The sequence below is a fragment of the Narcine bancroftii genome, chromosome 10 (assembly GCF_036971445.1).
Source record: "Narcine bancroftii isolate sNarBan1 chromosome 10, sNarBan1.hap1, whole genome shotgun sequence".
In the NCBI taxonomy this organism is placed as follows: domain Eukaryota; kingdom Metazoa; phylum Chordata; class Chondrichthyes; order Torpediniformes; family Narcinidae; genus Narcine; species Narcine bancroftii.
Genome location: NC_091478.1, coordinates 55,457,474 through 55,472,718, shown reverse-complemented (window position 1 = coordinate 55,472,718; position 15,245 = coordinate 55,457,474). Strand labels below are relative to the sequence as shown.

Sequence of the window (15,245 nt, the reverse complement as noted above, 5' to 3'; positions counted from 1 at the left end):
AATGATCGACCTCGGCCAATATTCTGCTTATAGTAATCGTATGCTCCTCCCAGAATTATCTCACATTCTTGGTAGCTTAAAAGTCTCACCAGAACTGGTCTTGGTCTCTCATCACCGGCTTTTCTGAGTCTGAGTATTTGGTGAGCTCTCTCGATATGCAGTTTTTCCTCCAAACTTGTCTTCTCCCAACACATGTGGGATCCATTTTTGAAGAGTTCACCAGGTCTCTTCCCTCGATTCCTTCCTTTAGTCCAGTAATTCGGACATAATTCTGTCGACTAAAGTTCTCCAATATGGTCAATTTTGTCAAGCAGTCCTTGTTAATTTGACTCTCATTTTATGACTTTTTTTGCCAAAGCTTAGAGTTTCTCATGTGTTTTTGTCAATTCAATCTCCCTTGACCCATTTTCTCCATCAGGTCTTCAAAAATCTCTTGTTTTGGTCATTTTCTTCATCATATCTCTCTTCAGTATTTCAACACTTATGAATCGGGTTAATCAAATTCTCCATCTTTTTCCAGGATGATGCTCAACTCCTGACCTGACCTGACTCCCCAGACTACCTGGTTCTGCCAGTCCTGTTGCCATTTTTGAACCACTCCCTTTTAGACTTTCACCTGATGCTCCCAGTTGAATAGGATCTTCTTAGCCTTTGTTCTCAGCTGCCTTGACTTCTTCATTTATCCATTTTTGACAAAAAAAATAATAATTTTCAAATTTTAGCTGTCTAAAATACTCTTCACAGAAAGCTCAATCAAAATCAAAGTCATAGATTCTCACGGTGGGGTGCAGGAATATCTCGGTGGGGTGTTGGGCATAGTAATATTTTGGGAAATAATTAAAAAGTTGGCTTGAAAAAATAAACTCGTTATGTTGGCATGAAAGATGCGACTTGGTAACACTGTCAGTAGAACACAATTGTGGTAACTTCCAAGTAAAATCACTTTGTTCTTTTTATTTTCATAACGTGCTTTTGCTCTTCTGATTGTTTCTCTTATTTTAACTCTTGTTATCCTTGGATAACATTATAATTATTTTTTTCGACCGGTCTGATCATCATCCATTCCAAAATATCTTATTGGCGACGAGGTTTCCAAATTATCTCATCAATCATGTCTCCGTCCATACCCCTTTACTTTTATAGTTCAGTAGTCAGCGAGACCTGTATCTGTATGTACCTTGTGCACTAGTGTATTGATGGGGGTGGGGGGCAGGGGCGGGGAGAGAAGACCGTGTCCCATCTCAGACGCCAGCCTGAGGGAAATGCCAAAATCAGAAAAAAAATAGGGGCCCCAGAAAGTAAAGCACAAGGTTAGTGCAGTTTTGATGTACTCTCTGTGAGAAAAGAAATGTCAGAAACCGCACCTGAGTTCTTTTTAAAGGGTCAGTTTTCTTCCTTTGATTCAATCGTTACTTTTATTACATTTTTCAATTCTAAAACATTATAAAATATTGATTAATCTGTTTCAGGGAGCTTATATTCAAAATGAGACCAAGCAAGCAAAAGCAGTGGAGTTCTTGAAGTTTGGATTTATACCTGCTGTACATGATGAACATGCACCTTTTTACCTATTATGCCATAGACTTTGACAAATGAATCAATGAAAGCAGGCTGTCTTGAAGCTCATTTGAAGGTAAAACATCCTAACCATGTCAAATTGGAATATCTTAAATCACTGAAAGAGAAGTTTGAAAATAGATGAAAAATCTTAATTATTCACTGCATAAACTACAGCCCTGAATCGTACCTTTGAAGCCAGCTATGAAATTTCTCTGCTGATAGCAAAACATGGGAAGAATCATACAATTAAACCTGCAATATCATTGTTTCTCAAAACAGTTCTGCAAAAGGATGACAAAGATCTCCGAGCAATGCCATTGTGTAAAAGTTCTGTCTGCAATAGATGACATGGGTCAAGAAGTTGAAAAACAGCTTACTGAGAAGTTGAAATCTCATTAAATACAATTTGGATATGTTCAAAAATGAAAACTTTCTGGGAAATCACAAAAAATAATATACCAAAAGATTCAAAATTTTTTTTCAGTTAAATAGAAGAGACAAAAAACTAGGATTAAAATTAGACAGAGCCCATAAAAGATTTATTATGATAGTACTAGATGCAGCAAAAAAGTGTATTATGACAACTTGGAAAATGGAAGCAAGCCTTAAAATACAACAGGGGTACAAAAATGAACAAGTGTATTCCATTAGAAAAAAATTACATACAATCTGAAAGACAAATGTACATTATTCAAACAAATTTGGGAACCATACATAAAATGTTAGAGAATGCCGACCACAGATCTCCATCTCTTAAAATGACATGATTATGAGCACGAAAAGATTTAAATATGTAAAAGTGAACGATGCGACTTTGCTTTTTGTTATTTCTTTGCTTTACGTGTTTTATTATTTATTGGTTTTGAAGGGGGTAGGGAGGGATGAAAGGGGAGAAATAAAAAGGAAATGCCACTGGGTATATATATTAGTGATGATCATTTGTGAATGTTGTTACTGATATGATTTATGGTGCAAGAAATAAAAAGCATTAAAAAAAGAGAAGTTGAAATCATGAAAGTTCCCAATACATCTGGATAAATCTACCGTTTGGGACAGTGAGGCTGTTATTAGCATATGTGAGATATATTGATCAAGAAGAGTTTCAAGAAGAGATGTTTTGTGAATCATAAGAAGCAACCAGCACTGAAGTTGATATCTACAGCAAGCTCAAAAATTATTTGGATGAAAATGAAATACCAAAAAGAAACATTGACATTGTATCTTGGTGGTACATCTGCTATGATGGGTAAAAAAAAATGCTTAAAATTAATGAAGGATGAAAATCCAAACATGTTGGTTGTGCATTGTGTTATCCACTGAGAAAATTTTGTTGCTAAGAAAGTTTCCCCTGTTCTACATGAGATACTGCATTTTGTGATCAAGTGTATCAATACCATCAAAGCTAATGCCAAATGTGAACGTCTGTTTAAGCAGTTTTATGTCGACAAAAATGCAGAACGTGAGATATTGCTTCACACTGAAGTAAGGTGGTTATCAAAGGGAAACTGCTTCAAAAGGTTTATGCAACTGTTTGATCTCCTCTGAGTTTTGAAGGACAAACCTAAAATGAAGCTCTTGCTAACAACAGATGGCAAAGCTTATGTGAGTTACTTGACGGACATTTTTGAGAAACTAAGTACACTGAACAAGCAACTCCAAGTAGAATCTAAGTACATTGAGCAAGCAACTCCAAGTTGCTAATAAGATGCTCGGTGATGCAAAAACAAAGATATTTGGATTCATGACACTTCTAGAATTATGCCAAAGGAATATTTCTGCAAGAAATTTCAGTCAATTCTATTGGTTGAATAAGTGTGAGGTAACTAATGCTGCTACAAACGTCATTATTGACCATTTGAAAATGTTGGTTCCCGACTTCAATGATAGATTTTGTGTTTAAAGGCAATGGATTTTTCCTCTTGGGAAATCCCTCTCAGCCATTGCTAGTGGAATACCAAAAGGAGTGCCAGTGCAATACCAAAAGGAGTTAACTGAGTTGCAACATGATGAATGTGTGAAAACTCTGTTCAAAGTGAATGGAACCATGATGTGGCTGTATAATGAGATTGAAAAGAAATACCCAATCTTGACAACTTTAGTAAGGGAACTACTGATACATTTTCCATCGTCTTATTTAGTAGAATGTGGCTTCAATGCTGTTAGTGATTTGCTACAAGCTAAGAGAAACCAACTAGAAATTACAAAACTTGGAGATTTAAGGTTGAAACTAACAAAAGTAGTCCCTTGAATCAAAAAAATCTGCAGCCAGAGTCAGGGGCAAGGTTCCCATTGAAGTGACAATTGCTGAATGTGTGGTTGTGATGGTTGTCATATTGAAGTAGTAGTTGAATACAAAATATGTGTTCCAGTGTATTCCTGACCTTAAGTGCATTGAAATACACTTGCAGTAAATTATTTAATTAAAACTTCTTTTTTGAATATATAACTTTTTTCCGCTAATGATGGGGCATATGGTTTTTTGAAAAATTAAAGTAGGGCCTAGGGCACAAAAGGTCTAAGTCCTTTGCATGGGCCTGTCCCCGCCAGTCTTTTATTTTTGTTTTTTCCTTAGATTTGGTGGGGTTTTATATAATAAAATTTTCTTTTTTTTCCCCCCGAAGATTTCAGTTTGAAGACATGAGAACATATTCATTAATTGCGGTGTAATGCAATATCTTATATCATATGATGTCACATAGTGATATTTTCCCCTTTTTGATTATGTACTCCTGTTCTCCTCATGTATTGTTTACCTATATGATTAATAAAAAGATTGAAATGGAAGGAAATGCCGAAAGTAGTAGAGTCAATTGTTTGCAGGGTTCTGAAATGTTATTGTAGTCGCTGAATATTTTTGCAGAACCTCCAAATAATTTTTTTTAATTTCAAAAAGGCTAAATGAAACAGGATTGCTAAATCATAAAAGTATATAGATTTCAAAATTGTCATTCAAGGCAAACTTTTTTTTAGAAACTGTAGCTTTTCACCATATTGACACGTGCCAATAACAGGTTGGAGCAGCATATCATTATCCAGATCAACACATTCTTTCAGACTGAAAGCACAAAGTTCTTTTGTATATCACTTCACTCTAAAAGAGTCAGTTCAATGGACCTTATTCCTAAATTCAAAGCAGAGTAATGTGCAGTGGGAAAATACCAAAAAAACAAAACTGCTAAATATATGCATTTTACTCTACGCTGCACTCATGTCTAACGTGGAAGTGTCTAAGCTTATTTATTCATGGATTGTCCCTGATGCCATCACCCAAATGCAATATGAGCCTAGTAAAATATGATTTAGTCATAAAAAAGAAAATCACAGTGCTGCTATGGACTCGGAAGAGCAGAGACCCAGCACTGCTCTGCAGGGTCCTACAGCCCAGTCCTAATACTGACAGCTCCATACAGGCTTTAAATAGCATGTGTTTTTATTTTTAAAAATCCTGTGCCCAAGAAACAGGGAGAACAGAACAGACATATTGAGAAGCAGCATAGATCACCCTACAGGAAGGTGACCACAGCAGCAGACCAGCGAGAGGCTCAGTGGCTGAAGAACACACAGAAGGTGTTGGCGACACGGTGGAAGGGGCCTCTGGGAACCAGGTATTGGAGCCAGGATTCGACAGGGCGCTAAGGGCACTGAAGGCTCCCTGATCGTATTGGAGATTTGGATCTGCAGCTCAGGTTGCTGATGATATGAATTGGAATCTGTGCGGCTGCAAAGGCTGTGGGAGCATTGGAGACAAATTTATGGACACTCAGTGTCTCGAAAGGAACACTCTTCTTGCTTCCCTTTCTCTTATTGTTAAGGGAGCCAGGCAATGCTTATAGCAATTGTTTGCTATTCAGCAGATAAAAGTATATCATGTATATTACATTTTTAATGCATTATTACGTGACAATAAAAGGAACCTTTGAAACAGGCATGTGAGTGAGGTTTAAAAAAAAAGACCACTTTTGTCAAGGGGGTGCAGCGTCCCTTGCAGGGGTGGAGGGCTGTGGGGGCGGCAGCAATCCAGATTTGGAAAATGTACACACAAAATTACTAGTTTCAACCCATTAAAAAAAGTAATTTTAAACAAAATCAATTTTTTTTTAGTGAGCACAGTATATCAGACAGACACTACCACTGTACCCAGACTCCAACCCCTTCCATATCACCAGGCAGTACCTGCTTGACCTATGCTCAAATCCGAGTGTCTGGTTCTCCTGATCCCAAGTAGAACTTGCCCATAACTAGCACCTAGCATGCCAAGCAGTGCCCCTGCCCAACTTGCACCCAATCTCCAAGAATTAACTATTACGCTGCACTCAATACCCAGGCAGCACTCTACCCAATCTATCCTCAATCACCAGGCAGACCCCCTACCCAATCCTTAACCATTTCTTTGGACTGATGTTCATCTATTACTAGGGGTTTTTTTTCAGCTAACCTTAAAAATAATGAGTCCAATTGTTTCTTCACACATGGTTTTCGAGATGTGGGTGAAAACACAAGGGAGCCCTGCTGGCATAAATGGGATGGCATTGCAACATGTTGTAAATGGTTTGCAACTGAAGGGGAGTGGATGGGGATGAGCCACCACTGCTATACTGCAGCAGCCAGTCGGCAGAGCAGCATCCTAGCAATGGATGGAACGAGCAGAGACCGGAAAGGCACTGATAAAATATGGAGGTGGATTTTAAAAACGCAAAAATGGATTTTAAAAAAGCGGAAATCCACATGTCCGTTGAAAGTGGTAGGAATCAAGGACAACTTATTTTTAGATTATAGCAACATTTATCTTGCAATATGAAAATGTTTTAATTTAGCATTACATTTTGGTGAACAAGAAGCTCTCACATTTTTGAGTGAATGTAGGAGGAGGAAATGAAACTTAACTGGATTTTAAAAATCATATCTTCAGCTTACTTCTCCCACTCCACTCCCTGCACTAAGATTTCTGCAAGAAATTTAGTCAGCTCATTTTTATAAATGACCTGAAAGACAACAAAATATGTTTACTTTCCCACTTTATTCAAAATTCAACAAAATTAAAAGATCTATAATACTTAGCTATCTTTCAGCAATAGAGCAAGATTACGTAAACCTGTGTTCTACAATGGATCCATAGTGTAATTGCTGGTGGCAAATTCCAAAGTATTTACAGTAAATACAACCACCTACCTTTAAATCGTGCTCTTGATGCAGCTCTGCCAATACATTCATGATTGCCATCGTCCAAGGATTTGGAGGCCTAAAAACCTGTTGAATAACACAAAACAAATAAGACCAAATAATGACACTTTTCACACACCTTAGATCTTCCTCTTCACACCACTTCTCGACATTAGAACTGCATCATTCCTGTAGGTGTTCAATTCCCATGTTTTAGGAAATATATCTTCCATTTAGATTCATTTAATTTTTATTCATCTGAGATTCACTTGGTTGCCTTGTCCCATGATCTGTCAAATGTTGGAGAGACAGACTGATGCATTCATGTTCTGTGGAAGGCACTGTGCTTCAACAGGTCTTTCAAAAGACAAGCAGTGCAACAATGCCAACATACCAATAAATTATGAATGATCTTTAGAATTTGGGACCACAGTGAGTTAATTATGCACAGTGAACTATCATCCTTAAAATTAAATCATGCTAAAATTATATCCATGATTCAAAAGCATTCGGGGCTTTAAATCCCTTTTGATGACACTCTGTGGCATCCAAGCTTCAATATGTTAAAGGTACTACATAATTGCATACCAGTGAAATTCATTTCAAAGTTGTATCTGCCTTGCAGAACAACAACAAAAACCTTTCAGTATTAATTTCACCAAAGGGTATGGGGTTAAGAGTTAAAACGTTGTTAGATTTGAAAAATAGCTTAAATGCCCAACTGTAAAAAGGACTATATTTTTTTTAAAAAGTCACCACGAAGAAATAAACATTCAGCTCTGGTGAAGACCAACTTGAACAGTTAAGTCTCTCTCAACAAATGCTGCCTGGCCCACTGTTTACTTCTAGCACTGATTTTATTACGTTGCAGTCAAATCTTTGCTGTAAATACCAAAGAGCTTCATGGTGCACTGTTTTAATAATAAGATCTCTCCTCTTAATACATAAAATGATGATTTGCTGATGAGAAATAATTAAAGGAGTGCAAAGGCAACATCCAGGCATTTGCAATAGTCTGAAATCCATACATTGTTGAAAGGTGATCCACAAATAATTTCAGCTCAATCCCTGGGAAGATGCCAATAGTTGAACATTTAAATATTCTCATTCTGAAGGATTAAAACTAGGTGAATAAAAAAAAAATTCAGTATTTAAGCTTCAAATGCAACTTTAAATTCAACACTGGTCTTCCTCCACAATTAAATTAACTTACCACATATACGTTTACCCAGAGTATATATTTGCTATTGTCTTCCATGAAGCCAGTTTTCTCTCCATTCTGCTATCTCACTTTGTTAGATCCTATGCGATCTAACATTCCAAAGCAGCCTACTGTGCAAAACCTTAGTGAAAGTCTTGCTGAAATCCAATATACAACCTCTGCCCTCGTCAACCTTCTTGGTCACGTTCAGAAAAACTCAAGATTTGTGAGATATAACCACCCAGTTATAAAACTCTGCTGACTTTCCCCTAACCAGCCTTTGTTCATCCAAGTGCACATATACCGCCTCAGAATATTTTCTAGCAACTTGACAACCACAGATGATAGGCTCACTAGCCTATAGTTCCCAGGATTTTCCCTGCAGCCCTTCTTTAATAGAGGCACATTTTCCACCCTCTAATCTTCTGGTACCTAACTTAATGACAACTCAAAAATCTCAGTTAGGGCACCTGCAATTTCCTCTATAACTTCCCACGCTGTCCTTGGATATATGTGATCAGGTCCAGAAGATTTGTCTACTTTCATATTCTGTGCCCAAGCCAAGAAAGGAAATCATCCTATGTTCTTTTCATGTCAATAGGGTGCTTGAAATATCATGCAATGTATGTCCACAGATCTTTTCAAACATCCTATTGACATTAAAAGATCTGTGGACATACATTTAATGGTTTTGTCTCTCAATATCCTCTCCATTTGCTGTATAGTTCTTGCCTCCCTTCACTAAAGCATACATCTCCAGATGAAAATTACATTTCCCACTGCTACCAAGATCACCATCTATATTTTCCAATATCTAGTTTTCCTTTTCACTGACACCCACTGAATCAATAGTATTATCTGCAAACTTCTTTAATATGTCCTCTGTGTTAATGTTGAAAACATTACAAAACACAACTGAGCTCCGTTGAACTCCAATGTAACAGTTTTCCAGTCACAACACCACCTATCCCATGCTTCCTGATGCGGAATCAATTTTGGATCCAATACACCACTCTCCTGTAGTAAATCTCATCAGCAAGCACAAACTGGCCTGTAATGACATGGCTGATTCATTTAAAAGAAAACAAAATGCAAAATACAAGAGTCCTTTGAGACTATACCTAGAGAGGATTATAAATTAAATGGTCAAACCTCAAAAATTTCCTCTTTAGCTTCTTTTAACAACATTGGGTACATTTCTGAGTAGGAAACATATCCAGGGCTTCAGGTACTAAACCCCTAATACTGCCATTTTTACCATGCTTTACTCTTGTTAACGAGAACAGTGACAAACAGTGACATCTAGAACCATACCCACATCCTCTGGCTCCAGACAGGTTAATTTTTAGGTTTCTAATAGTCAAATAATTTCCTATGTACTCAAAACAAAAATGGATATTTTTAATATCATCTGATTCCTGATATTCTCAATTTCTTTTGCTTTACATTTACAAATGTAGTAATACAGCCAAGTAACAGGCCCTTCTGATCCATGAGCCCATGCTGTCCAAATACACAATTTAATCAACAAACCCCATACATTTCTGAAGGGTAGGAAGAAACCAATACAGACATGGGAAGAACCAACTACTTACAGAGAGCACTGGGTTTGAACCCCAGTCACCGACACTGTAATTGTGTTACGCTAACTGTGTCACCCTGTACTTCTGCGGTTTTAAACTTTTTTAAAACTGTTTTAAACTGTGTTGAGGAAATTTGCCCCCCCTCCTCCCCCCCCCCCAACCCGGCCTGCCTGGAATACATGTATTGTGTCTTCCCCATCTGAAAGTCACATCACCTGTCAGTCAAGGTTGGACTTCAGCCACTAATTAGTGCACACCTTGCCGTTGGTTAATTCAAATCACTCAGTGTCACTTTTGGCAAGACACAGATTAGTGCTGTATTTAGCACCAGCACAGAGCAAATTTTGCATGCTCTGCCTGTGGTCAGAGCCCCAGACACCCCTCCATGCCAGGTCACCACTGTGGTCGTCACTTGGAAGGGTTGCTGAGCAGTATTATTACTGTAAATCAATACTTGCAATAGGGCTGCACCTCCCAATGATCAGAGGTCTGGGAGAGTGTGTATTACTCCTGCTTATAGTCTGCACGGTCTATGTGAATAAGTAATTGTGCATTGTTTAACGTTTTCCCACAATCTTTTACAAATTGTGCATGTGTATTTTATTCCCTTTATGATTTTCCCATGCTCTTCTATTAATTGTTGTATATTAATAAAGCTATGTGTGATTGCAAACCCTTGTGTCCAGACTCTTCTCTCTGTGAACCACCAAATCTGATACTTTTCTCAACACAACAGTATTTCACATAAGCTTACTTTTTTAATAAATAAATCACATCTTTCCCTTTATGCACCATTATTCAGGGAGATGTTTGACGGGGGCAGGAATGGTGCATTCAAATTGCCCATGATCTTGCTGATTGTTTTTCAATGACTCTTGCCCAAAAGCACTGCATTTTGAGAATACATTGAGGATCAATTGTCCATCAATATCATACTACTCTAAGAACGACAATTGGATCAACCTGCCACAGGGTACCTGTAACCATACTACAGCAAAACATAATCTGTAATGAATTTTTTGGCACCTTTAATTTCCCCACACTCTAATAACCTCATCTTCTTGCCTCAGTTGCAGCTTAAATTCATCTACAAAAATCTTGACTCACTGTAAAAAAAATTATCCTAATTTTAAATATTGACACTAAAATTTTCAACATCAGCCTTTTTTTTTATAAATCTGAATTTTAATTGCATCTACAGTCTTGATTTTCAATACACATTCAGTTATAAATGAACAAAACAAATTCAGCCCCCAATGCAGCTTTCATCTGCTTACACAATATGACTTCTGGCTTAAAATTACCATAACCATTTTCGTCTACCTCTCATTCAGCTTTTCTATTGCCCTCCTCTTCCCCTCCACCACTGGCCTCAATTCAGATCAGTGTCTCCATTTGTTACCTCAAAGCTTTTGTATCTTCTCAATTTTGTTTTGTCATTTCCAGCATGCCTCACCTACTCCCATCGTATTTACAACATCCATGTTGATCTCAACAATATCACCAGCAAAAATAAAAATGCACAAAAGTGCTGGAGAAACTCAACAGGTCCCAGTGTTCATAGGAGGCAAAAATATATAACCAATGTTTCAGGTCAGAGGGTTCAGTTTCTCAAGCACTTTTGGGTATCAACTATAATAACTGTTTGCAGACATTCTTGTTTCACAAGAATAAAAATACCATGTGGTATTGTGAATACCACTGCTATTGTGAAGTACAATCACTAAAAATGACACAATTTTACCTCAGCCTGGTTTAAGGCACTCTTTTCAACTCCTGTCACCAACACCCCTGATTTCCTTTCACTCCCACCTACTAACTCAAATGATATCAACTTGAGGTACTCAGTAATATTAAATACATGGTCTCCCTGTGTAATGGAAGATTCTGCGTTGTTTTTTTACTTTTGCAGCCTTTGCTTCTGCAAGGCTGAGAACCAGCTTGTTTTTTAGAATCAGCAGACATGAGCTAAATTCCACCGAGGGGCCAGAGATGCAGTTATCTGACGAAGGGACATCTGTGTACCAAGAACATTTAATCTTCCTGCTTATTTTGGTCATAGACTGTCAGAGGCCTAGCCTTGATGCAAAATAAACCAAAAGTGATAAGCTGAAAATTACATTATTCGATAGAAGCCTAGGCATGCTAGCTTGCTCGCTTATCTTTCTTACTGTGCTGGGAATAGGTGCCTGGGTAAGCAGTTTTTGCCATAAGCCATGGTCCCGCTGCTGAAGTTTGAGACTCTCCGAGAGGTGGCAACATCTCTCAGCAAGAAAAAGAACTTCTAGAGTCCAGCTATCATTCCGGAGGTGGAGAAGCTGCTACCGGCACCCCGACAACCTACTACAAGTGTGCAGTCATTGCCTCATTTCGGCAATTGGGACCAGTCTAGGGTTTGATAAGTATAGTTGGGAAGGACTAGCATATTGTAGTTTGAAATCAGCTTTTGAATTTGTAATAAACATTTGTATAAACTGAATGCTCTCAGTGTGTGTGTCTATTTTCTTTCGGTAACTCAAACACTGTGACAAATCTAAAACGAACAAAGTGAGAGGTACAAGTTTACTCAGGACACCCTGGATTAAAGAAGACCCATCTTGTGGAAATCCAAATTTAAAATATTTAGAGGAGAATTTGTGTAGTTATTTTACAAAATCATAATAAAAATTTATGGTATTCATTTACCCCACATCTCCATCGGGCACACAAAACTCAAAACGGTCAACCAGTTTACCTATTGGCTTCGCGGACAAAGATTTATGGAGGGGTAAAGTCCACGTCAGCTGCAGGCTTGTTTGTGGCTGACAAGTCCGACGCAGGTCAGGCAGACACGGTTGCAGCGGTTGCAAGGGAAAATTGGTTGGTTGGGGTTGGGTTTTTCCTCCTTTGTCTTTTGACAGTGAGGTGGGCTCTGCGGTCTTCTTCAAAGGAGGTTGCTGCACGCCGAACTGTGAGGCGCCAAGATGCACGGTTTGAGGCGATATCAGCCCACTGGAGGTGGTCAATGTGGCAGGCACCAAGAGCTTTCTTTAGGCAGTCCTTGTACTTCTTCTTTGGTGCACCTGTCTCGGTGGCCAGTGGAGAGCTCACCATATAACACGATCTTGGGAAGGCGATGGTCCTCCATTCTGGAGGCGTGACCTACCCAGCGCAGTTTGATCTTCAGCAGCGTGGATTCGATGCTGTCGGCCTTTGCCATCTCGAGTACTTCGATGTTGGAGATGAAGTCGCTCCAATGAATGTTGAGGATGGAGCGGAGACAACGCTGGTGGAAGCGTTCTAGGAGCCGCCGTAGGTGATGCCGGTAAAGGACCCATGATTCAGAGCCGAACAGGAGTGTGGGTATGACAACGGCTCTGTATATGCTAATCTTTGTGAGGTTTTTCAGTTGGTTGTTTTTCCAAACTCTTTTGTGTAGTCTTCCAAAGGCGCTATTTGCCTTGGTGAGTCTGTTGTCTATCTCGTTGTCGATCCTTGCATCCGATAAAATGGTGCAGCCGAGATAGTTTTGAGTTTTGTGTGCCCGATGGAGATGTGGTATAAAGTCCTTTGGTTTAATTATGTGCAGTGTTAGGGTGAATGTTGAAGATAATGAAGAAAATATAGGAAGCTTTCATCGAGTGACACAACACAAATAGTTGCAGAAAATGAGTGCATCTGATTTACAGAGAATAAAACCATGTTCAGGGTTTACAGAGAATAGAACCCATGTGTAATATAGGGTCTGACAGTATTCTTTCACATCTTTTCTGTGTTGATTTCTAGATATTGAAAAATAATATTGGCAATCAGTTTTGCCTGCTTCGGTTAGTGCTGACAGCCAGTCCTCTTCAACCTGGCAGAGTCTATATCACATCATTGCCCAACTGGCTTATGTTTGTTTTTCTCTCTAACACTTCAACACTGAAAAAAACTTACTTATCTACTTTAAATGTCAATTAATATTAATACATAATGGTACTGGACTGGAGTTGCATAGTCAAAAACTGAGAAAAACTGAAGTTTCTTTCCCTGAATCTTGGTGATCCTATTCAGTTTTTCAACATCATTCAGCTAGGGTTTTAAAAACAATTCAAATTCTTAAACTTTCAGAACAGAATTTGAACATTTCTTATTTGTATATTCTTTTAGCGACAAAATCATATTTCCATGTCAAATGGTTCCTGCTTCCGTTAACAATGAAAATCTATTTAAATTTTATGCCATAAAATTGATGAAAAGCATTTTAAATTTAGAGGAAAGATTCAAAAGTCCAAAGTATACTGCCCTTTTTAAAAAGACTATTTGATATGTACAAGTACTATTCACAAGGTGCACCAGTAATAAAAGTAGTTTTTATTTTACAAATTAATGATGATGACTAGCCAGAGAAATACAATTGTATTGTAACTGTAATACAACCCTATCAAAATTTGCTGACCATATCTATGTTGGTGAAAAAATATTGTGTTCACTACTTGCACAAAATTATCTTGCATTTGCCTGCTTTTTCTTTATAGAAAAATTATGTACTTGCTGCTGTGGCTCTTACTCTCCATAAGGAAATAGTGGCTGAACAAGAAAGCTGTAACCAAGTCTTTTCCAAGTGCTTCTTTCTCCTTTTATATTCATAATTTCATCTCTAATTTAGTCTTGATTGTGGAGTCAGTCCCAAAGTGTTGACTGACTATTTCTATACATGGATGCTATCTGAGTTCCTCCAGTAATTCTTCATCTACTCATGATTTCAGCATCTGCAGCTTTTGCTTGTCTCACAACCTTATTAGCCTCTGCCCTTTGATGACTAGGGGCTGTGGTGAAGCTCATGGTAATAATTAACAGAATGCATCTCAGGAAAATCATTACGTGGATCTTCAAAGAAGCAGCAAGCAGGATTTGGGAGATGTCAAAATCATGACTGCCATGCTGGGAAATAGCTTCTTCCTTCAGGTTGTGAGGTTTATGTAACAGTATCCCATAACTGAATAAATAATTCCATTTATATATATAGGTTATACCTCTTTAATCTGGTGACATTGGGACCTGGCCATTGCCAGCCCACATAAAATAACCCCAAAGGGAACTCCTATGTAAAAAATATCAGAGAGCAAAGCTTATAACAGGATATAGTCAGGAGTCAGTGCTAATTTTTTAGGAGCCGGTGCTCACCAAAAACGACAAGGAGGTGCTGGAGCTGTCACGAGATTCTGGGGCAGTGCCCTGGTGAGCTCTGGCACCCCTGGATATAATGCTGTGGAGAAACATAGGTAGTGAACCACAATGTTACCCCAACTGGATTCCATGGAACCCCTAGGTTCCGTGGAAAGGCGTAGGGATTCCGTGGAAGAAATGGCAGTTAGTAATATCTAGCCATTTCAACCTGTTTTTTTTAAAATGGCTTTTTACCTGTGTCTTTAAATCTGTTTCTGTATGGCAGCGAACAGTTATCTCCACCCTAGGAAAACAAAATGATGTCATGAGGCCTGAAGTCAGCAGCGCAGACGTCAGGCCTGCACATCATTTTCAACCAAAGAGACTTGGATTTCTTTTGGTGCGAGGCTGGCCATATTTTAAAATTTAAACTGAAAGACATTACAGGTGTGTAATACTGTATTCAAAACTAGAGATTGTTGGCTTAAAAATGAACCTCAGACAGGATAATTCATCTGAAGAAAGTACTGAGGTATAGACAACATTTTCCAGGTTCTAATATATCCCAATTTCAAAACGTGTCTTCTTCAAGGAAACGAGAAGACAATATT

General features: G+C 38.3%; 1 protein-coding gene across 8 annotated transcripts in view; it reads right to left on the bottom strand.

The window, feature by feature from the left end:
• The window catches only part of cnot1 (CCR4-NOT transcription complex, subunit 1), a 325,223-nt gene that overhangs the window by 82,314 nt on the left and 227,664 nt on the right, over positions 1-15,245 (bottom strand). For all 8 annotated transcript variants that reach the window (XM_069900952.1, XM_069900955.1, XM_069900953.1 and 5 more), the window contains one exon: positions 6,730-6,807. In XM_069900952.1, coding sequence (XP_069757053.1) covers positions 6,730-6,807 — 78 coding nt within the window. The remainder of the gene's footprint in view (positions 1-6,729; positions 6,808-15,245) is intronic.